The sequence below is a fragment of the Mastacembelus armatus genome, chromosome 22 (assembly GCF_900324485.2).
Source record: "Mastacembelus armatus chromosome 22, fMasArm1.2, whole genome shotgun sequence".
NCBI lineage: Eukaryota > Metazoa > Chordata > Actinopteri > Synbranchiformes > Mastacembelidae > Mastacembelus > Mastacembelus armatus.
In genome coordinates, this window is record NC_046654.1 from 12,427,307 (window position 1) to 12,450,652 (window position 23,346).

Here is a 23,346-nt window from a genome sequence, read left to right on the forward strand (position 1 = left end):
CGGCTGCGACGCACAGTTTGCAACAACCATGCGTCAGTTGCAGTAGCACTGTAGTTGCCTGCGTGTGAGAAGTTAGTTAGCTAGCGAGTAGTGCGTAATAAGTGAGAGTGGGGAGTCTGTGCGTCAAAGTGGGACCGAACAAAGTGCTGGCCGGCTGCTGTGAGTGTGACAGGACAGCAGGACTGCCATGTAGCTGAGGCAGAAGAATGAGCAGGCAGCACGCTCCGACAGAGGCGACAGACGACTATACGGTGCAGCAGGAAAACGAACTAGAAGCCCTCGCGTCTATCTTTGGAGATGACTTCCAGGATCTGCGGAACAAGGACCCGTGGAAGGTAACGCTAGCTCGCAGGGGTTAGCATCGGATGCGGATGATGGGCACCATTTGTAAATTACCAGTCTTACGTACAGTAAACGGAAGTGATCACCCAGCTAATGAGGGTGTGTTGTCTCTGTGTTCAGGTTAAAAGGCCTCCTGAGGTGCACCTCTGCCTGCGGCCCAACGGGCTGAACAATGGACAGGAGTGCTACGTGACTGTGGATTTGCAGGTCAAATGTTCCCCTACATACCCGGACGTGTGAGTACTGACCCCCTGACCTGTGTATGTTGTTGCGTATTCTCAGTGGCCACACTGTGGGTATCCACATCCACCGTGGACTGTAGCTCCTAACAGTCTATACTGCAGTTCCAAAATATTTTAATATGCACAGTTTGCTTTTAACATCTTTCAGTTGTATCTGATTTATAAGTACAACCTTGATAACTGGTAAAAAAAAAAAAGTGATGATGGTCAGCAACTGTCAAGTAACAAAAATCTGGCAGGAGATTCATGATCTTACTTTTTCTCAGATCAGATCCTTTCAGATTTAAATCTTAAATGTTAAATGTTTTACATTTTATTAGAGAAAGCACTGATAAGCTGCTTACACTGCTGATATCTAAGCGGTGAGAACAAGGACTGTTTTGTGAAAACACATCAATTTATGTAAAGCTTGAATGAAAAAGGACAAGAGAGTCACAGAGATTTTTCCACAGCTGAATGCTCTGATCTAAAAGTAGCCTGAAAAAATATTTTGATTTTTATCTGCAAAACTGGAAAGAAACGAAAGCAGTGCTGTATGCAAAACTGTTCCTGGTGGTACATTTGAGGTAGCAAATCACTACAAAGATCCAGTGTGGAGCTCTGAATGTCATGTTTGTGTTTCACTAGTGATCATTCAGTTTTGATAACACAATATTCTGGGACACCAACAGACCTCCAGAGTTGGAGCTGAAGAATGCCAAAGGTTTGTCAAATGAAAAGCTCCAAAACCTTCAGAGCGAGCTCAACAAGTTGGCAGAGGTACGATGTGGAGAGGTGAGGACACACACACACCCACACACACACACACACACCTGAGCAGTCCTATGTATAAAGATTACTTGTAACTTATTTACCTGCGTTCCTAGGTGATGATTTACGAACTAGCAGACCATATCCAGGGCTTCCTGAGCGAGCACAACAAACCTCCGTCGCGCTCCTTCCACGAGGAGATGCTGAAGAACCAGCGGAGGCAGCAGGAGAAACGAGCCCTGGAGGAGCAGAAGAAGATGGACCAGCGGCGCAGACAGGAGGAGGAGATGGTTAGTGATGGAGACCTAAAGCCATCCCTGCCAGAGTAGTTGTCATCAGGGGTTGTGCTCTAATGTTGTTCCAAAGTGATTTATCAGGCTGTTTTATGAAAAGCAAATAATCTTCAATTTCAAACACGAATTTATTTTATCTTTTCTTATCTGAGTAAGCATTTGAACTAGATCACTTTTAAATATATGATTACAAAAATGACACATATACTGAGGATATAACAAATAATCCCTAACAACCCACTTTCATTGGAGTTTTTTTTTTTCCCTTCCTTGTAGGAAAAAGAGATTATGGCTGAAATCCAAAGAAGAGAGGATGAGAAACGAGAGGAGAAGAGAAGAAAGGAAATAGCCAAGCAGGTGCCTGAGATTCATTCTTTGTGCTGAGCTTCACAGAAGAGCCAGTAAAGCCCGCATGCTGTGCTTTATTCAGCCTGCCTGATTTAATGTTATTTTCACGTGGTGTTAAATTTGCAGGAGCGCCTTGAGAGTATGGAGCAGCCAGTCCTTGCTAGCTCCCCCCTGTTACCTAAGAGCCCAACCAGCCCTGGTTGCGACTCCCCTGAGCTCAACGAGGCCAGGAAAGGAGTCAGTAACCGCCGTCGGACTACCTCGAACACACGCCACAGGTTTACAGAAAACTACTGATCACATTACAGATATAGTAAAATACTTCTAAACTTGTGGGAATACTGTAGTTATACCTAGAGCTTTATGTTTTTCCAGGCGTGATACACTTAATGAAGACAACCATCGCTCACAGGAGCTGCTTCACTTCAGCAGCAGCACTTTTGGAGAACTTGTTGTCCACAAGGGGAAAAGTTTAGGTGAGAGCTGTCTGGGACGATGTAGCCAGTCTGTTTGTAAAGTCACTTATTCCATCCTGGAATAAATCTTGGTTGTGTCTTGTTTTTTTTTGTTTTTTTTTGACAGGAGCGAGCACGAGGCTCGGCCGTAATGTTTATTATGGATTTGAGGCGAACGCAGGAGACTTTGCTGTAATCTACGAGTGGTCGCTGCACTGGAACAAGAAGATGGGCAAGTTCTTCACCAGCCAGGAGAAGGGAAAGATTGAGAACTGTAAAAAGCAGGCAAGTGGAATTGAGACAGTTACAGTTTTTATTATGAAGGATTTAGTGGTTCAGAAATGTATTTGACACTTTTAAAATAAGGCAAATCTGTTTGAATACTTCTGAAAGCCATGACCAAGATATTGCAACTTGCACATTTATTGCTGTGTAGATTAATGGGGCAGAAAATGAGTTCAACTCCCTCCTGAGGCTTCATCACCCGAACCTGGTGCATTACATGGCGCTGAGCTCCACTGAGAAGGACGACTGCCTCGTGATCAACCTGCTGGTGGAGCACATTTCCGGGATCAACTTGAACCAAAGTCTCATCAACCACACCCCGCTCCCTTTGGATAAACTCTGCCATTACACAGCCCAGGTGCTGGCCGCCCTCGACTACCTTCACATTAACTCTGTGGTCCACAAACAGCTGGGGGCCTCCAGCGTGCTGTTGGACTCTGAAGGCAACGTTCGACTCACTGATTACAGCTTATCCAAGAGGTTTGCTGATATCTGCAAAGAAGACATTTTTGAACAAGCCCACGTGCGTTTCTCCGAGGACACGGCGTTGCCGACGAAAACGGGCAAGAAAGGGGATGTGTGGAACCTGGGGCTGATGCTGCTCTCTCTGAGTCAGGGGAAAGAAGTGAAGGAGTATCCAGTGACGGTGCCAGCCAGCCTCCCTGCTGACTTCCAGGACTTCCTTCACAAGTATGTATAGATAAATACAACATACAGAAATGAATGGAAAACAATGAGTGTCCTGATGGCAGGAAAAACAACTGTAAAACACACAGACTATGCCTACTAGCTATTGATTTATTATAACTAAGCTAAGTATGCAAAAACATTGGTTTGTTGTTTTTCCTTTTAGAGTGTTTTATAAGCCGAGTGTCTACTTTTTTTATTGTATTTTTTTCAACAGTAAAATAGAGGTTGACCCCCGTATTTGTGCCATTTTTAATACAATCGGCTTCGGCCAGTTGCTGAGCATATTCAGTTGATGTTGTAATCTGACATACACAGAAAAGAAGAAGTAGGAAGCTCTTAATTTCATGGTGGAGCTTAAAAACACAAGTAAGTTGAAAGGTTTATAACTGGTTGTTATTAACATTAGCTGCACACCTGGCAGGTAGTGAGCAAAGTTAACTGATGCGCTTTAGTATTTTGGTTGAAGTGGACATGAAATAGCAATAACATGCTGGATTACAAAGCACTGCAATCATACTTCTTTATTAACAAATGACTGCAAATTCAGTTTTATGTTTACATTAAACATAAGGTTAACTTTGCTCCACATGGATAATTTGCGTACATCAGCAAGAACACATGGCTAATTAGCAAACCGCATTCAGAGTCGCATGCTGTCTTTATGATCAAATTACCCATATTGACTATGCAGTTACCCAATAAAGTATATTTACAGTACATTTATGGACAGTGAATTGAAGCATTGGATAAACCCTCAGTAATTGGAAATCTGATCTGCCATAGATGGATATATGACTGTATTGCCCATAGTAACACAATATTACAATATAATGTTAGAAGTCAATATGGATGAATTTATACCTTTTATTATGTATGTGAATGTTAAGCTTGCTGTTTGGTTGATGGCACATAGGAGAGAGAGAATAGAGAGGGAGAGAGAAGCTGAGAGAACAGGATGGAGTCAGCAGAAAGAGCACTGGGCATAAGGCCCCGATTTCTAGAAATGGGCATTGGCCAAAGAAAAATCCACATCTACATTAAAATGGTTTGAAAATAACAAGTTCTGCATGTATTTTTGTTCCCTGGCTGACATAGCAAACAAGCTTTATGGGTCCATTTAGCTTATTCTGACCTTTTATTTGCTGCTCCAATAGTCGTTAGCAGACCAGAAGCACGATATGGATCGGTACAATAGACTGGATTTTGTAGCTCAGTGCCAGGGGATCAGTTCATTGTGCAACCATCTATTATACTGTGTGTGTCTGTGTGTTATAGGTGTGTGTGCCTGAACGATACTGAACGCTGGACAACCCAGCAACTATTGGAGCACTCCTTTCTCAAACCTCCATCACCAAAAAACCTCCCACAGTACCAGGATGCCAGCCCAGAAGGTTGTACACACCTCCACATACAATATGTAAATCAGGTGGATAAAATGGGGAGTACCTTGAAAAATACAGTCGTAAGGACGACTGTATATGACCTACTGTAGACTGGAGTCTAGAAACAAGTGACAATACATGAATAATTTTATTATTTTGTCCTGTTCAAAATTTTCAAATCACAATTCTGCAGGACCTAATTTATTGATTTAAAGCAGAGAACTGCAGCAAGTCTTCACAACTGAGAAGGTGCAAACAGCATGTTGGAAAATGCATTTTTGCCCCACTCAACATAGCGATTATCAAATTTTTCGATTCATTGACACATTTTTCCAGCAGTTTTTGCAGACTTATTGTATTACTTTACAGTTTACAGGTGTTTCTGGTGAATCAGTAGAGTCTCACCCCCATGTCTGTGATGTCATACTGTTTCTCACATCTTTATGAGAAGAGTAAATGAAGAGTGTCCTCATGTTATCACAGTGGGTCACACGTTATAGTTTGTCGCATGCTTTTTGTTTTTTGTTTTTTTTCATCTCAGATCTCGCTGTGGACTTTGCGTCATCAGTCATCCCTCGGAGCCAGATCCTCAATGCTCCATTCAGCTCTGGGGTGCAGAGGCAGTTTTCTCGCTACTTCAGTGAGTTTGAGGAACTGCAGCTTCTGGGAAAAGGAGCCTTTGGTGCCGTAATTAAGGTACACTTTAATTTCACCTACTAAATATAAGGAGTGCTGACATGGGTGTCATTATTTAGAGTCCACTTTGTCTCTTCTAATTTCACTGCCATACACTTTCAGGTTCAGAATAAACTAGATGGTTGCTACTATGCGGTGAAGCGGATCCAGGTCAACCCAGCCAGTAAGCAGTTCAGACGCATCAAAGGCGAGGTGACACTGCTCTCCCGCCTTAACCACGAGAACATCGTCCGCTACTACAATGCCTGGATTGAGCGGCATGAGACATCCTCAGTGGGACTGCTGAGCAGCACCGATAGCTCCGAGCCTCGGAGCACAGTCGACAAGCCCCCCCAGTTCAGAGATCCTCCACAGCGCTTCAACGAACTCGGCCTGCCTGACAACGTGGAGGACATCGCGCCACCTCCAGCCCTGTCGAGTTCTGTGGAGTGGTCCACTTCTATTGAGAGGTCCTCCAGCGCCAAGTGTAGCAGACACCAGGCCAGCGACGATGAGGACGAGGATGACGATGATGAGGAAGATGTGTTTGGTGCCTCTTTTTTGTAAGTTGTTTTGGTTTTTAATTTTTAGTGGCAAGTCTTCCTCCTGCTCGAACCACTGACAGATCCACCTTTTTTCTTGCATTAAGGCCGTCAGACAGTGACTCAAGGAGCGACATCATCTTTGACAATGGCGATGAAAGCATAGAGATATCACAGGTTTTAATATTAACTCTTTGTTATCTACCCAGTTGTCTGTATTTCACACAAAGAAAGGACTGATGTTTTTTTTTTTTTCCACAGGTTGAGCCTAGCAAAAGGCCAGGGACCGACACAACTGAGAGCACAGAGTCAGACCGATCTCTCCTTGTAGCACATTACTTGTTCATCCAAGTGAGCTGCAGCGCTATGCTCCATTTTCACCACTAGAGGTTGCAGCTTCACACCTAATTCACATTTTCTGCTCCTGACAGATGGAATACTGTGAAAAGAGCACTTTAAGAGACACAATAGACCAAGGCCTGCACCAGGACTCGAACCGGCTGTGGAGACTTTTCAGGGAAATACTGGATGGCCTTGCTTACATCCATGACCAGGTATTGTTTATCATCTACAGAGAAATGAAGAAGAATGAAGCAATGCTTTAATGGTGACCTAACATTGAGCCGATCTCTCTTCATCCTTCTTTCCACTAGGGGATGATTCACAGGGACTTGAAGCCTGTCAATATCTTCCTTGACTCTCAGGACCATGTGAAGATTGGAGACTTTGGCCTGGCTACAGACCATCCTGCTACTGTGGTATTCTCTTGAGTGCTTGTGTTCTGGATTAATAATCAGGATTATTGGCTGAACAGTTTTGCAGCTGTCTAAAGTATATTAAACCCATCAAAATGAAGAATAATGTCACTTGAAAATGTTCTGGACTTATTGAGAAGCTGTTTATCTCTCTCAGGCTGCAGGTAGATTCGAAGTGGAGGAGAGTGGCTCTGTAGCGATGCCCAAACCTGACCCAACAGGTCAGAGAGTTTGAAAATATTGCCCAAACACTAGATGTTGATACTGTGTTCTCTGAATATACATGCTCTTCCATGACACTCAGTGTTGCTTTTGTATCACTCTCTACAGGCAACATGACAGGCATGGTTGGTACTGCCCTATACGTTAGCCCAGAGGTTCAAGGAAATGCCAAAGCCTCCTACAACCAAGTAAGATTTCATATTTTGATCTTTGCTGCTTCTGACAGCCACAGAGTTATCTGGTCAGATATAAATGAGTCGTTTGTTTCTCTTTGCCAGACAGTTAAAACTTAAATCCTAAATTTTCTGTGCTCATTTAGTATAGGAATTCTTTAAGTGAGATCTTTAGTGCCTCAAATTAATAATTGGCTGTGGTCTGTCCTCAGAAAGTTGACCTGTTTAGCCTTGGCATCATCCTCTTTGAAATGTCCTACAGACCGATGACCACCGGGGCAGAGCGCATCTCTGTCCTCAGCAAGTTACGTGTGGTATGTTCGTTTTTGAAGCTGGAAGTAGTAAGGGGAAGGGATACACAGTGTGCAGGCTCTGTCACTGGCTTTCTGCTTACATCATGTTGTTTCATGCTGCAGGAGCCCATCATCTTCCCCGAGGACTTTATTGTGAATGGGCAAGGAACACAGGTGAGGATCCAGTAGCACATGGTTTATTTATTTATTTTTTTTCCTTTCAAGTTTTTTCTCTTCCAGTAATTAAAGTCTAACGATAGGATGCTTCTGTGTCCTTACATGCATCAGAAGAAGGTGATAGAGTGGCTGCTGAAACACGACCCAGCCCTGCGGCCCACTGCCCAGGAACTGCTGAAGAGTGAGCTGCTGCCTCCGCCTCAGATGGAGGAGTCAGAGCTGCATGAGGTGCTGCAGCACACTATGGCCAACATCAACGGCAAGGCCTACCGTACCATGGTGGCCCAGCTGTTCGCTCAGGACACCTCACCGGTCATGGATTACGCCTATGACATAGATCTGCACAAGGTGGGGCCTCTGCTTTTCCTAGTGGATTGGAACAGATGGATTTTATGGTTTTTACATGTGGACATACTGTACCTCTGCTGTGGTGGGTTGTTGTGATTGCTTAGGTTTACATAAATAAACCATGTGTGGTATATTTGGTATTTAAGACTGGATTATTGAGAAGTTTTTGATATTTGGTGCAGAATACCATGGGTATTAAGTTTTGTGTGGCTGGACTGGATGCTCATCACCCGCTTACAACCTCTAGATGTCACTGCAGACACATAAATGGCTGCAACAACCCTTCCATGCTACTTCACTCATCTGGTCCTCATACAATGGACCAGCAGAAGGCCTGTTTGTGCTTAATCGATGTCTCCTGATCCCTAACAGAGGCTGTTTGTTTGGTCTCCCCCCCAGGGCAGCTTCAGCTTCAACAGTGCTAAATTGCAGCAGCATGTGTATGAAACTATCACCAGGATCTTCAAGAAGCATGGTGAGTACACTACATTTATTTAGTGTGTGCACATGTGAACATGAGCTTTTGTTCAATCTATACTGCAAATAATTTGAACTCCCCCTGTAAATCAGTTTTTAAATGACCCAAACATCTGTTCTAGTGAGATCCGGTTAAACAATAAGTGCACTGTTAACCAGTGCAGCTTCTGTGCAGGTACTAGTGTTGTTTTTGTGCATGCTTAGGTTGTATCTGCTCATATGCACCAGTTGTTTGAGGGTGAGCGTTATGTTATCTCATGCAGATGTTGCAGTGAATCGTAGTGTTTATCTTCAGGTGCAGTGCGTCTCCAGACACCACTGTTCCTCCCCAGAAACAGGAAGCTGTACGATGGCAGTGAGCTGGCCTGCTTCATGGACCAAAGTGGAATGCTGGTTACCCTGCCCTATGACCTCCGCGTGAGTCCAGCACTTGCGTGCACACACAGCGCACACGCAGATGTGGATGTCTGCGCTTCCACACAAACACCACTAATTATCTAGCTGTTTGCATCAGCACATGCAAGCACACGCATAGTGTGAGGCTGCAATCAGCCTCCACCTTAAGATCCTGCTACTTCAGGAAACCCTGAGGCCTAAATGGTTGTTTCCACACTGTGATTGATTACAGCCTGGTATGCACTGAAGTCACTGTCATTATACAAGTTCACCCAGTGACTCAGCTCTCTCTTCACTTTAGATGGCGTTTGCAAGATTCGTCGCCCGCAATAATGTAACGCATCTCAAAAGGTAAAGTTCCATAATTTAACACATTTATACCATGTACGTAAAAAATAATATCAAGTTAAAAGTAAGCACTTTTTTGTATGTTATTAACTTCCTGGTAACTTTTAAATGGCACTACTTCATATACTAGGAAACTAAGATCTATATTTTTTACACATTTAGTTGCAATCATGAAACTAAATGTGTGATTGGAAAAAGGTTCATTCAAACCCTCTACCAAGTAAGACATTTTTGGTATTCTTTAAGCCTCATCACATCTCATCAGATAAATAAATGGGATCAGTTCATTACCTTCTGACCACTTTTCACAAAAACCCTGACAAGTAAATTCACTACTAGATTGTGTGAGGGCTTTTAGATTTGAGTTAATACCAAGATCACGACAGTATTTAAAGCATCACCAAATGTGATACATGTTTCTGCATCTGGTGAGCAATTCATGTTGAGAATAAACACAGTGCGACTGTTTGTCTTTCCTCAGGTACAGCATTGAACGTGTTTTCCGCCCCAGGAAGCCTGACCGCACGCACCCGAGGGAGCTGGTTGAGTGTGCATTTGACATCATCACGCCTGTGACCAACAGCCTGCTCCCAGATGCTGAAGCCATCTTCACCATCTCTGAAATAGTCCAGGAATTCCCTGCACTTCAGGTTAGACAAGTGAACTGTGTGTATTTCAGATGAACCAGTGAGCTGCCTTATTGTGACTCACAGTCATGGAGAACAGTTTGTTTGAGGGGCTGCATCATTGTTCTTTATTTTCCTACGGATGCCTTCATCTCAACCTGTCGTGTTGTTTTTTCCCTTTTACTTCCTATTCACATTCCTAACATACCAAAGTCTGTAAGCCTGACAGATTTACAGTGTATTTGTTTACATAGTGAATCTGTTATATACAGCTCTGTTCGCTTCCTTCCCTCCCTCCCAGTAAAATCCATTTCCTGCCAACACATCCCAGTTGCAGTTCCCCTTGCATGTTTTGTGAACTTAGTCAACCTTGGGTCTGCCCCAAGTTCATCCTTCATAGATCCTGTCTCTGATTGGTGCCACCATCCAGCCCTTTGTGTGAGACCTTTTAAGAATACCTAAGACAGAATGAGGCGGCAGCCGGACGGATTATTCACTGAGACACTCATTGTACAGTGGTGATCTTGGCTTTGACTGTAATTGCAACTGAGAGGGTTAAAGGTGTGTGTGTGTGTGTGTTTGTGTGTGTTTTGTGACCACAGGAAAGGAACTATAACATTTACCTGAACCATACCAGCTTATTGACGGCCATCCTGCTCCACTGTGGAGTCCCCGAGGACAAACTGAGCCAGGCATCCAACATACTGTGTGATGCCATGGTCAGTGCAGGCCACATGTGCATCACACATGTTGTCCACATCACGTGTCTGTTACTGACATCCTAGTTTGAAGACATACAGTTGTGTTTTTTATGACAGTATGGCGTTTCTATGGGCCATGTTCTTTTTGTGTATTTCCTTCAGAGTGAAAAACTGACCAAACGTGAGGTGGAGGCAAAGTTCTGCAACTTTTCACTGTCTACCAACAGTGTAAGTGAACACAGGGTGCATGAACGTTATGTAAAAATAATCCGTCGTACATCCTGCACACTTGTACTCACTCATAAACATCAGATCTCTCCTTCTCCGTTGCATCCAGTTGCAGAATCTGTACAAGTACATAGAACAGAAGGGAAATCTGCAGGACCTGGCACCACTGCTTGCATCCCTTACCAAACACAAAACTGCTGTCACCCAGTTGGCTAAGCAGGGCCACAAGGACCTGGAGGAGCTGACAGCGCTGCTGCGAAGGCTAGGAGTTAAACAGCAGGTCATTTGGATTCCTGGTAAAATAAAGTCAGTCAAATTTTTTTTTTTCTCGCATTTTTTATGCACATTCATCTTTTTTATAGGTGGTGATCAACTTAGGTTTAGTGTACAAAGTGCAGCACCACTCTGGGGTCATATTCCAGTTTGTGGCTTTCATCAAGAAACGCAAGCGAACTGTTCCAGATATTGTGGCTGCTGGTGGACGCTACGACCACTTGGTAGGATTTACAGCCATCAATCTACATTTGACTTACAAAAAAACAAAACACTGCTGGTATGTTAGTATCATGTCACATTGAGTATGTATGTGTATGTCCACCATTTTTGCAGCAAACAGCTTCTCTGTCTGTATGGCATTAATTTCATACAGTGCTGTGTTAGTGATTCAACAGTCATGTTACCGTTATGTGCTGTTAGATCCTGGAGTTTCGAGGGCCTGCTTCGACTTCACCGGGGCCCTCTGCAGTAGGGGCCAGTGTGGCCCTGGACAAAGTCTGTGCTGCTATGGCCAGTATGGAGGAGCCAGTAAGCGAGACACACACAGACGCGCGCACACACACACACACGCACATAGATTTGACATCACTTATTATTATAATACAGTAGCAGCTGACAGTCTTTCATATTTAATGATGCTTTATTATAGCAGTTGGCTGCCACACAGCCACTTTTAGAAAGGTTAATAACTATGATCATTGTTAATGCTCACCATGGAGGTTGAAGCATAGCATTTTCCATATTTGAAATTCTGAATGGGAAATGAGATGCCCTGTAAAGTTCATGTAGGTCTGAAGAGAGAGGAGCACTGAAATGAATCATTTGTTATAAAGAAATAAAGTTATTTTCTATAGTTCTATGCATGTTTTAGTAATATATTTACCTTACCTGTCTGTTTTCTATATCAGCCATCAGTGAGTTCCTGTGATGCCTTGGTCTTCCCAGTGGGCCATTCTTCAATGTCCCGAGCCATCAAGGTTGTCCAGAAGCTGTGGAGCACCGGTGTCTCTGCAGACATCGCCTATGATGTCTCACAGGTTAGCTCCCTGCTTGGTAGACCTGCGCTCATGGTCTGAAGGGTTACAGTTACATTTGAATTTGGAGCAATGGTGATAAAGCCCAAATCTGAATATGTCTTAGCTAAAAAAGGCAAATTCCACTTCTCAGTAGTTCACTCCTGTCCCATTGCTTCCACACCAAACATCTGTAAAGAGGGTGTAGACGGACGAGCACCGTACAAGATTTCATTGAGTTTCTGTTCATTCACTAATCAGTCATTTAACCAATCATTTGTGTTTGTTCTAATTTGCAACTCAGCCACATTTGTGACTTTGTGGATTTATTTTTAGAGAAAGATTCAACTCATGTGTGAAATGGGAAATTTCCTGTTTTCCCCCTGAACTTATTGTCTTGTAGTGATGATATTTCTCCTACAGAGGGCAGCACTGAACTTCCGTTGTTGAGGAAAAACCCCCCTCCTCTTTCAGCAGAAGACTTACAGTGACAGGCTCAGAAATTGTAAACAGCCCAAACAAAGAGCTGTGCTTTGTAGTGGTATCTGAAGGAGACTTACTGGCAAAATAGGGACGAAGGAACTCATCGATTTCTGCAATAATTGACTCTTTGGTCTGTCATCTGTTGGACCCACTTCTGATAGTTGTTAGATCTTGATAGACAAAACCTTGTGACTGGAGAGCAACCAAACAGAGATCAACCCCTTCAAAGTGAAGTTATTTATCCTCTGGTCCAAAACTCCTGATGCCATGCCTCTGTCACATTCTTCATGTTTATGTGACAGACTGATCTCAGCCCTGGTTGTATGTGTTTGTATAACCCTGTACCCACATTTTAATACCCCTTGTGTTTTTTCCTCCTTTATAACCTATGGTTGTTTTAACTTTCCACTTCTTCAGTGGATAAGTATTTGCTTTAATGGCCTTCATTGTCTTTTGTACAGGCACAGGACGTAAGTGATTGGCTGCCTTCTGTTTCCCTCTAGTCCTTAAAAGCAATTAGGAAAGGTTGGGTTTGAATGGAAACAAACTGTATTATGTTCCTAATTGTTAAGAGTGTATGTGTTTTTGTTGATTATATAAGCACGCTGCTGCCTTTTCATATGCTGTGTCCTGTTACCAAACAGAATCTGCAGCTTAAATTCATCCTTACTTTGACTACTCTTTTATGTTTTATTGCCCAAACATGGCAACCCCTGCCCAGGCCAGAGCTTTCCTTCTGGCCTCCAATCAATGGCTTGATTGACTTAATTTGACTTAATTCGCTCTTTCAACGTTGTGTTAAAGTTGTGAGAAAAAAAGGAACTTTAAAGCTTACGTGACGTTGAGGCACACTGGTGGCACACTGTAGGGTTTGTTCTGCTCGATCGTTAACTCGTCCAGCAGTGGAGCTAAACTGAAGTCAGTGAGAACACGTTGGGCTGACACAAACGTAGACGTACAGCACAAACACACCATTACGGTCGAATGCGTTACTTAAATACACACTGGTTTGCAGAACGGTGCACACTCTTCTCGTACCAAGCCAAACAAAACCGAATGGCTGCTGCTGTAGAGTGCAAGAATCCTGTGTTCCCCTTATAACGAGCTCTCTTTTGTTTTTCTGGATTTTCTATCCTTAATACTTTAGGTCAAGTGGTATCTCAATTGACTGTTTCTCACTCTTTCAGCAGCTACATCTATCATAGTCTGAAAGGGCTAACTGTGACATACTGTGTATTACAAAATTCATTCAAATTTATTTTAAGTGTGACTTGTGAATAATTAAGGGGAAAAAAACACTTTAAATCATGTATGAGGTATGCATGTCATCAGCTGTTTGCAGTTCTCAAAAATCCATCCATCCATTTTCTATACCCACTTATTCCTTAACCAGGGTCACAGGGATCTGCTGGAGCCTATCCCAGCTCTCTGGACAGGTCACTAGTCCATCACAGGGCCACATAGAGACAAACAACCTCACACTCTCACACTCACTCCTATGGACAATTTAGAGTCACCAATCAACCTGACATACATGTTTTTGGACTGTGGGAGGAAACCAGAGTACCTGGAGAAAACCCACACAAGCACAGGGAGAACATGCAAACTACACACAGAAAGACCGGATTGCGAACCCACGACCTACTTGTTGAGGCAACAGTTCTAACCACTCAGCCACCATGCTGCACCAGTTCTCAAAAATCAAGCTCTTAAACCTGAGAAAGAAGATCATCATTAGGCCAGTGCAAAAATGCTTTTAGCATGTTGTGACAAGGAATATCTTATATAGTGTATGCAGCCAAATCCTGGCATGGCTGAGTCACGCAATCAAACCACCACTCTTAAGTGTGTGTGAAAAGTTCAGTGTTTTGTCATTTTGTGTGTTCAGTCTCAGGAGACGTTGTTGGATCACTGCAGGCTGGCTGGCATCACCTGCTTGGCCCTAGTCTCTGACAAGGAGGGCAACTACGTAAAGGTAAATCAGTCTTTGCTACAGCAAACCACATGTTCTTATCAATTTTATTCAGAAATCCATGGACATCTAATTTGAATAAACAAAAGCCACAAAGTATCTTATTTGTAACAGCTTTTTATGTGTAGTGTTGCAGATCATGTTGCTTTCCAAACTTTTTGAACGCATATTAAGCATCATCTTTTGTTTCACAGGTAAAGTCCTTTGAAAAGGACAGACATTCTGAGAAAAGAATCCCAGAGTGGGATTTGGTGGACCACATCATTCAGAAATGTAGGACCAAATTCTTTGAGGAGAGGAACATCAGGTAAAGAAATCTTGGTTTACTGTGCTGCTCAGATGTCTGTGAACCACGTAAAGGGGTTTCTTCTCATTTCTTTTTTGTGACCCTACAGAGAAATCTCAGAGAGCATCACTCTTCAGAACCCCAAAGGAGCATTGCTCAACGCCACAGGTACTGTGTGTTTGGTCCTGTCTGATAAGCACCTTATAGTTCTGTAAATCTCCTATGTAGTCCTGATACTGTATATTTCTAATCTACTTCTGTGTAAAACAGTTAAACCTGTGTTTTCATATATTTGTGCTTTGACTCTGCCAAAGTGCAACATGCAGTAAAAGTGTATGAATGTTCTGTCTGTAAAATCTGACTGATCCTAGTTTTCCTATGTACAGATTTTCTAAACAAAAATAATACTTAACTAAACAGAACCATTTACTCGCTGTAAACATGAGACCAAGGTGTGGTTAACTGTGGATGTTGGATTTTGTAACTGGATGAAATATGGACATCATCCTGAAATTTTTTTTTATTTGCATCCAGGATCTTCGGAGCAGCATGGGATCAACAGCACCATGAACATGAATGTGAATGTCATCAGTCCGGAAAAGGTTTCCGGCAGTGTTAGACGACGCTACGAGACCCAAGTTTGTGATGCACGCGCGCGCGCACACACACACACACACACACACACACACACACACACACACACACACACACACACACACTCACTCTTGAACTTTTGCGTCTCCTGGTCTTCCTACCTGTCTTCCTTATGCTTTTCCAACAACCACATGGAAAAATAACTAACAGTGTACCTGCTAATAATAGAAAACTGACAAACAAACGGAACCTATGGATTATTTTCATAATGAAACTGTTTTTCTCAACCCTATTGTGCGATGTGCAGATGTGTTATGTAGGAAAATGTAAACAGTAAATTGGAATTGAGTATTTGTGTATATTCCAGCTGGGCCAATTGTTTGCTTATAAAATCATGTGCATGAAGTTGTTTTTTTTCCCATGGTGTTTCATCTTGAACATGGAAATGCTTTTCTTCTAATCTTTTTTTTTCACATCTTTCTTATTTAATTTGTTTCACTTTAACTCGTCCTCGCTCTCTTTTCAGATCCAAACCAGATTACAGAATCTTAGTAGCCATTTACAGAACAAGAGCAATGATATTGAGGTTCTAGCAGTAAGTAATTTGTTTGTTTACCTCTATATCCCCCCCAGTCCCAGCTCCCCTTGTTGTGCTCTCCTACTTTATCTCTTGAATTCATGTGTGAAATTATAGAGCGAAGAATGGGCTTTTGACAGCTAAAACAGCAAACATTACTGAGAGCAAGCTCTTTTGTAGTTAGTTGCCTTGGGCTAAAATCCCCTGCTGGAGGTAAGATGCCTGTGAATTCATTCCAGTCACTACAGAACAATGAACACTAAACAGAAGGCAGCCAGTGTGTCATATCAGGAGATGTAAATGGCTGCCATATTGAGTTTATTTGCGGTTCTGTTGTAGATTTATGGTGAGATACACTCAAAATAAATCATCTTTGCTTGCCTTATTTACCATGTCACCGCATATTGCAAATACATTTGTCACTCCTGTTAGGGTCTGGATTGCATCTGCAGCCCAACAGTAAATATGAGTTATTGTAATGTTATCCCAGCGAGTAGTTACACAGGTCTGTAATTTTTAGTTGTTGCATGTCAGCAGTCTGTTTGTTTATCATTCAGACTGAAACATAACAGTGCTCATTTTCCAGTGATAAACCATCATTAGCTCCCTTCCTGTTGAAGGGACGTGGAATGTGTTCATGCCTGGCAAGAGCACAGTGAAAGTGGAATTTTAAGTAGTTTTCTGACGTTAGAGGGGACTGGATTATAGTGTGTTAAAAATATTACATAACCTGTTGGGCAAAGGGTGTACCAGTTGATATTTTTGGCTCAATAATGAATTCCGTATTCAGCTGAAAAGTGGCCACTTCTTATCAAAATGTGTACTATGTTGTTTTCTGTGGAGGTTGTGAGATTGTAGCCACATGACTTAAGACCTCATTGTGTTTATCCCACAGGTGGACCTGCTGAAGGAAACGCTGATCAACTTCCTTTCTCTGGAGGTTGGTTCCCTACTGGCTTCATCAATAACACTGCAGAGTTAATAAAAGGCCACATCCTGACGGGGGAGGGGGGGAGAGTGGAAAGAACAGTCTAACAGAGGTCAGGATCCGAGACAGGAAGAGGGGATCCCGTCTCCTTCCTCACAGTGCTGTGATGAGGAGTGAAGTGAGGGGAACACCCCAGCCTTTTTCCACGACCAGACACCTGCTGGAGAGTTTCTCATGTCCTGTTTTAAGGCTCACGTGTGTCAAACACACACGCATTACTGTTAACAAAACACACATTTAAGAGGTGTTAATAATCACATTCCAAACTCCTGACCGAAACTGCACTCATAAAAATCCTGGCTCCTAAGAGCCGAGGTTAAAACTAAAAAAAAAAAAAAAAAAATAAGGGTTGGCACAAATGATGAACTTGCATGAAGAAACATGAAGAAAAGCTGAAAAATGCTGCTGTTATATAAGCAAAAGTCTTCACACCAGAGAAGTATGGGCCCCCTATAGAGTCAGCACCTCACTGTACATGTCAAAGACACACATTTAGTATTTAAAATGCATGACACTGAACAGTGTGGATAGCCAGGCGTGTTTTAAATATGGCAGACTACCCCAAGGCACACAAGAAACCAAGGAAATCTTTACTGCCACACTACACTTGACATACAAAAATATACTCCAAAGCTGTGGATGAAAAAGCCTATTCAATCCTCCTAATGTCATTTTTAAAATTCTGTAGTTTGTGCCAAAAAAGAAAATGTCTCCCCAGTTTCTGACAGTAAATCTAAGCGGTACTGTGCTTTGTTTTGTGTGTGTGTGTGTGTTTTTGCAACATTTTTTCACCTAGCCTTCAGTCTTGTCCATTCAGTCGTTTTAACCCCTGCTCTTCCTCTCTCTTTCCAGTTTGAAAGTGAAGAGCAGTTCAACAGCAGCGTCAAGACCCTGCTGTCTCGTCTCCCCAAGCAGCGCTACCTGAAATCCATCTGCGAGGAGATTCACCATTTCAAAATCACTAAAAGGTGCGGAGCTGTGTGACTGGGGCCCTTAGCCTTTGAGTTCCTTTGTCATGGTGTTATTGTTAAAGCAACAGCTCTATTCTTGCTGCACACAGCTAGCTGTCGTATATTACTAATAGTCTTTATAGTCTGACCTCATGCTCATTGCTCTGTGAGGCTACATCTGGACACACTGGTGTCTTGAGCTAAATGCTAACACAATAATAATGCTAACATGTTGCTCTTTAGCAGATATCATATCTCAGTGTAGCATGTTATCATGGTAACCCTTTGCTAGTTAGCTAGCTAAATGTGAACTTCAGCATGCTAACACATAACAATGCTAACATTCATAGATTTGCTCTGTATCGGACCAATTCAAAATATCACCTAAGTAATGATGGTGGAAAAGTCTCATTGTCTGTATGTCCATGGAGGCTATGAATGTCTGTACAGGGATTAGTGCCAATTCATCTCGTCATTTCTGAGCTAACGTTAGCTACATTAGTGTTTATAAGTGCTAGTGAAAAAAATAGCTCAGTAATAAAAAATTGCCCGTCAGGTCTTAGTGTTTTAGAGCAAATGTATTATCCTCTCAGTCCAATGTCAGCACAGCCTGACCACACCGCGTTATGGTTTATCCCACAGGATTTTAATGGACCCAGCTAATAGTAAATTCTTTTAAGGGAAAGGAAGATAATCCATAAGTAAAATCTGTGTCTCTTCTAAAATAGTTAAAACTTAAAAAAAATTTTTTTGAAACCACATGCACATTCTTGTCTTTAGTCTTAAAATGTTTTTTTAAAAGTAATGGTACAACAGGAACTACTTGTCCCAGCAGGAGCCCCTGTGGAAGATAAGCCAAATACCCCCAGAGTCTTGACTCTCAGCTCACTCCCACATCTTTCCCTCCACTACCGTCTTGTTATTTTTATTAAAACGAAACCTCAGGCAAACAGAGGTATGCATTAAAGACCACTTAAAAAAAAAAAAAAAAAAAAAGCAAAAAGAGGCAGACATTAATTTTACAGGCAGCTGCCACTCCAAAGGTCTGACCTAGCCCACACACTCCAGGTGTAACAGTGACAGTCAGTCCTTCAAAGGGAGGCTGTTAGACAGATAACTACTGCCTTGCAGAACATTAAATCCTCAGCTGATCCCATTTCCTGAGGTGAAATCTTGAGAAGGATTTGCCTTGTTTGGTCTTCTGATGTCTGCCTCTTAACACCCCAGTTGATTGACAGTGAGGGGACGGGTTAAGTTCACTCCAGTGTTTGAGCTTCTAGCATTGTGGTGCCAGTGAATGCCCATAAAGAGCAGTATTGTGAGGGATTGAACAGATTTTCTGTCACGAATAAGATGGTTCCTATCCGCCTATCCAGAACAGTTGGTTTTAATTTCCTGTCCCTGTGTGATTTATTTGCCATTTAGGGGAAAAGGTTTTCTGATAAATGAGCATCTCAGAGGCAATAGATTTAATCGGCATGTGTTTTTATGTTTGTTTAATTGTTTTTTATGGCACAGGCAACTGAGACCAGATGAGTAGGGTAAAGGGCTGATGCAGCAGTCACCTGACTGCAGCAGGACCTTAAACTAAACCAATTGCAAATGTGTCTCCGAGCTTTTCAGATTCACATCTAGCACTTTAATCTAGAGAAGTCCTCCATTATGTGACTAATATTGTTTTAAATATCGATGACTGGCTTTGTTCTCTTGCAGGGTGGCTGTCGTGGTTTTGTACAGTTACAGGGACGACTACTACAAGATCCTTCTCTGAAAACCGAGGTGTCCCACTGGGCTGGAAGGTACACTGTGTTGCTTGACACTCAGGCTCTTGGACTATTACAGGCCTTGGACCTATAAAATCTGCTTGAAGAACGACAGGTTCATGGCTTTTCCATGTTTGTGGTCAGAGCCCCAGAGACATAACTTTTTTTATCATGTTGAATATTCAATGAGCTGTTCAACTCAAACTTTCCCAAACCTTTTCAGTGTTTTTGTAGTGCTCTTAAAACAAAAGTAGACAAGAGGTTTACTGGACTCTGTTGCCTTAATAGAATTTATAGACTTTGAAAGTAAAAGGGCTTTTTACTGAAGATCATGTGATGAATACAGCAGATTTACATTTCCATTAAGCAGTGAGACTGACAGTAGGAATAAATCCATTTTTTTCCGCCTGGAGCTGTGATTTCATGTGTGCAGCAGGGCCATTTTTACCCCAAGGATGGTGTTTAAGAGTCTGGATATTACATGTACTTCATAAGCTACCTCTTACACTTACTGTAATTCATGAATCCAGTTATGGGAGGTTTTTGTAAATATCTTGAGTCCATCAGAAAGTTTTGAGTTTCAGTATTTGATGTTTTCAAGGCTTGGGAAACTGATCCTACTTTTTGCATTATTGATCTTAGATGCTTTCTCACCTTGAAGTTCTGTCAAAGCTTGCTCATAAACAACAATTATCCAGGTCTGGTCTGTTTATCTTTGTTTTCCAGTGTTTTATTAACCCATTGGATACTTAAGGTATACTTGCCACCACCCCTGTGCCCCAGAAACAATATACCACCATTAAAGACATCTGTAAGAGAAAACTATCAGATGTAGAGGAACTAAAAGAAGACAATTTCCTATTTGGTGCAGAAGTCCAGGACCAGACGTGCATGAGTCTGCAAATCTGCAAGAGAATTTAAAAAACCACTAACCGGTACCATCTTGGATTACATCACTGCACTTTGGGAGATTGCTCCTCCAAACCAGTTGAAATATCATCAGCAGGGGCCGCGTTCGTTCACACATTTATTTTTCAAAATAAGTGTAAATGTTACAGTTGATCATCTAGGAAATATATGTACAGGGTTTGCGACAGTGAAATAAATAAGGTTGTATAGAATATAGCAGATAGAAATGGTAAATGGCCTACAATGTACAGCAGCTTTGGCTACCAAAAGTTCACTTTTCAAAAGGGAAAAAAACTCAAACTAAAAGTTAAGTATTAATAAATAAAGCTATGTGAAAAAATAAATAAGGTACTCTTTTTTTGTCCTACTAATTTAAACTACTTTTTTTTTTTTAATTTTACACATAGAAGAACAAAGATTTGTGTAAGCTTTTACAGTCACCTCTTCATTTTAAAGCACATGGTCATGATTCAAACAGACACAAATCTACAAAGTTACTAAAACACTTCAATATAAATTGGTCTCTAACCTGTTTTGGCATCAGAATGTTCTTTGTATGGAGAAATTGGCAATAAATTGAGAACTCTGATCCAACACTTTTTTTCTATGAAACCCCAGTTTGTTTTATAATGCTTCTCAGATTCTATCCATTCCCAACATCTGATGGGTAGAGAGTTTCTAGCTGCAATGGCGTGTTCACTCAAGTGGTTTAACATCTCTGTGTGCTTAATATGCTTATCAAATCCCAGATTAGGGCCTTTATCCGTTCAAGAATCCTGCGGTGGGATTTCTGGAAAAAAATTTTAAAAATTGGCTCTGAAGAAAAGTTATGTATATTTTCTTTACAATGCTGGAATATTGTACTTTGAACCATTATGTAGAGTGATGCTGTACAACACAATGTGTTTATCTTCATGGATGAATAAATTACTGTTTTTTTAATTTCTTGGTATGGGCTAACAGTTACTAAATGAGAAACAAGAACAAAGAAAATACATTAAGGCTATTGAGTTAAGGCTTTAAAAAGAACTATCACAAACCGTCGCTAACATTTGGTGTGTGAACAGTAGCTCCACACATACTCACAGCTGTGAAAGAAGTTATGAAGTGAGGCAGCGTATCAAAGACATTCCTCATAGGTTCACATGAAGCACCTGGCACCATTTTGTCTCCTCTGCAGTCAATAAAATGACAATATTCCTGGATGAACATCACTCCTCTTCAACATTGACTGAGATTTTTTAAAAAAAAGTTTTAATATGATTAAGTACGCTTGATTTTTTTCTGGAAGTGCCAGGGTCGGATGAGGTTGTGTGGAAAGATGAAGACTATTGGCTGCTGCATTGTGTTTGCCCTACAGGTTTAGAGGGCAAACTTTTGTATTTCATTTTGTAGAACTGTTTGTTGTTTGGGTTTTCTGAATGGAAGGACTAAGGTCATCTGAAGTCGAAAACTGTTTCCTTTCTGAACTTGATGGGGAGGGGTGTTTACACTGGAATTTTCAAAATGGTTCAATCTGGCCCCATGGCACCCATAATAAAAACAAGAGATGGCCAAGAACAACATCACTACAACTAGTACAAATACTGGTGAAATTTACAAAGAATGGAAACCACACATTCTAAAGCAGGGATTCAGATCTGGGGGTCTATATAAAGCCTGATGACGTGATTTGGCTGTTGAACTCATTTTGATCCACCTGGATTATCAGTTCCTTTGGCCTCCCTGCTGATGATGAGTCTATCCATGAAGCACTGTTGGGTCAGAGGGGCTGCATTCTCTCTTTGCCCCTCTTTAAACTATAGCCCAAACCCCTGTCCTAAAGCTTTTATGCTCCTCTTATTGCCTCAACGTTCCAGGAGGCAATAACTAGCGTTAAAGTTACAATGTTCAAAATCTGATTTTGACAGAGCCTCTCTGACTGCCACTCTGTTTTAAAGCAGAGCCCAGAGTGGCCTTGTCCTTTATACATATGTCCAACCATTTATCCACCTCCCAACATCTCACTCCACCCAAAGGTCCAAATGCAGAAGAATATAGACACATTAAAAAAGTCACTTTCTTTGTGTCTTATAAAAGATCCTTGGTTTTACTTTCACACAAAGAAGGATGGGAACATGGCAGCGCCTGGATACACCTTGGATACAGCAGTAAGAGAGTGGGAGGTGCTGGATAGCTCTGATCTACAGAGTCTGAGCGGGGATTCTTTTTAGCGCGACGTCCAGTTGTTGCCCATGCTCAGCTTGGCTCTGGGGATGGTCATCTTGTCCGCACAGGAAGTGTTCATTTCTGGAGAGAAGTGGATGATCCCACAGTCGTTCTTCAGATTCTGAAATTTGTTCTCCTTGGAAGGCTCCATGTAGACCACTGAGTTCTTGTTTACATGCTTCTTCAGGATCACTGTCTAAGGAGGCAAAAACAAAAAATGACTTGTTATATTGAAGCCTGCTCATAATCTACTTCTATGTAGCAACTTACCAATTAGTTTGTACTCATTAACATATTACATTTTAAAACAGTCCCTACAGAATTCTCACTTTCTGACAACAATCTAATGAAGTCTAAGTGAAGTTGCAGATTTTATGACTGACCCTGTGCCAGTAGAAAGTGCAGAGCAAAGCAAAACCACATGATTTCTAAGACAATGACAGCTTTAGCACTCGTTGTAGCAGAAGGTGGAAGATCAAGGAAAATGCCACTGACCCATCCACAGATCAACACTGCACATGGGTATTTTTATGATGGAGTCTTTGTAATTTAGCACCTTCGTAGCCCAGAGCCTCAAAA

General features: G+C 41.9%; 2 protein-coding genes across 4 annotated transcripts in view; one reads left to right on the top strand and one right to left on the bottom strand.

Moving 5' to 3' along the window:
• The first annotated feature begins 21 nt into the window (after positions 1-21).
• On the top strand, positions 22-21,361 carry eif2ak4 (eukaryotic translation initiation factor 2 alpha kinase 4). Of its 2 annotated transcripts, none has more exons than XM_026311268.1 (39): positions 22-335; positions 463-578; positions 1,256-1,358; positions 1,451-1,624; positions 1,904-1,984; positions 2,102-2,253; positions 2,351-2,451; positions 2,558-2,715; positions 2,867-3,405; positions 4,681-4,796; positions 5,329-5,483; positions 5,586-6,025; positions 6,112-6,181; positions 6,266-6,355; positions 6,436-6,558; positions 6,658-6,762; positions 6,917-6,980; positions 7,090-7,169; positions 7,367-7,468; positions 7,571-7,621; positions 7,739-7,972; positions 8,372-8,447; positions 8,745-8,866; positions 9,147-9,196; positions 9,675-9,843; positions 10,422-10,538; positions 10,683-10,748; positions 10,858-11,028; positions 11,111-11,245; positions 11,445-11,552; positions 11,933-12,061; positions 14,409-14,495; positions 14,687-14,799; positions 14,888-14,946; positions 15,313-15,416; positions 15,899-15,967; positions 16,845-16,889; positions 17,790-17,905; positions 19,601-21,361. In XM_026311268.1, the coding sequence occupies exons 1-39, from the start codon at positions 207-209 to the stop codon at positions 19,656-19,658; spliced, it is 4,977 nt and encodes a 1,658-aa protein (XP_026167053.1). In that variant the 5' UTR covers positions 22-206; the 3' UTR covers positions 19,659-21,361. The 2 variants fall into 2 exon arrangements, with proteins under 2 accessions (XP_026167053.1, XP_026166980.1); XM_026311195.1 differs by having other exon boundaries at positions 207-335; positions 7,736-7,972.
• LOC113132912 (cysteine rich transmembrane BMP regulator 1 (chordin-like)) overlaps positions 20,665-23,346 on the bottom strand; it is a 30,838-nt gene continuing 28,156 nt past the window's right edge. For both annotated transcript variants that reach the window (XM_026311476.2, XM_026311391.2), the window contains exon 15: positions 20,665-22,963. In XM_026311476.2, coding sequence (XP_026167261.1) covers positions 22,769-22,963 — 195 coding nt within the window. In that variant the 3' untranslated portion in view covers positions 20,665-22,768. The remainder of the gene's footprint in view (positions 22,964-23,346) is intronic.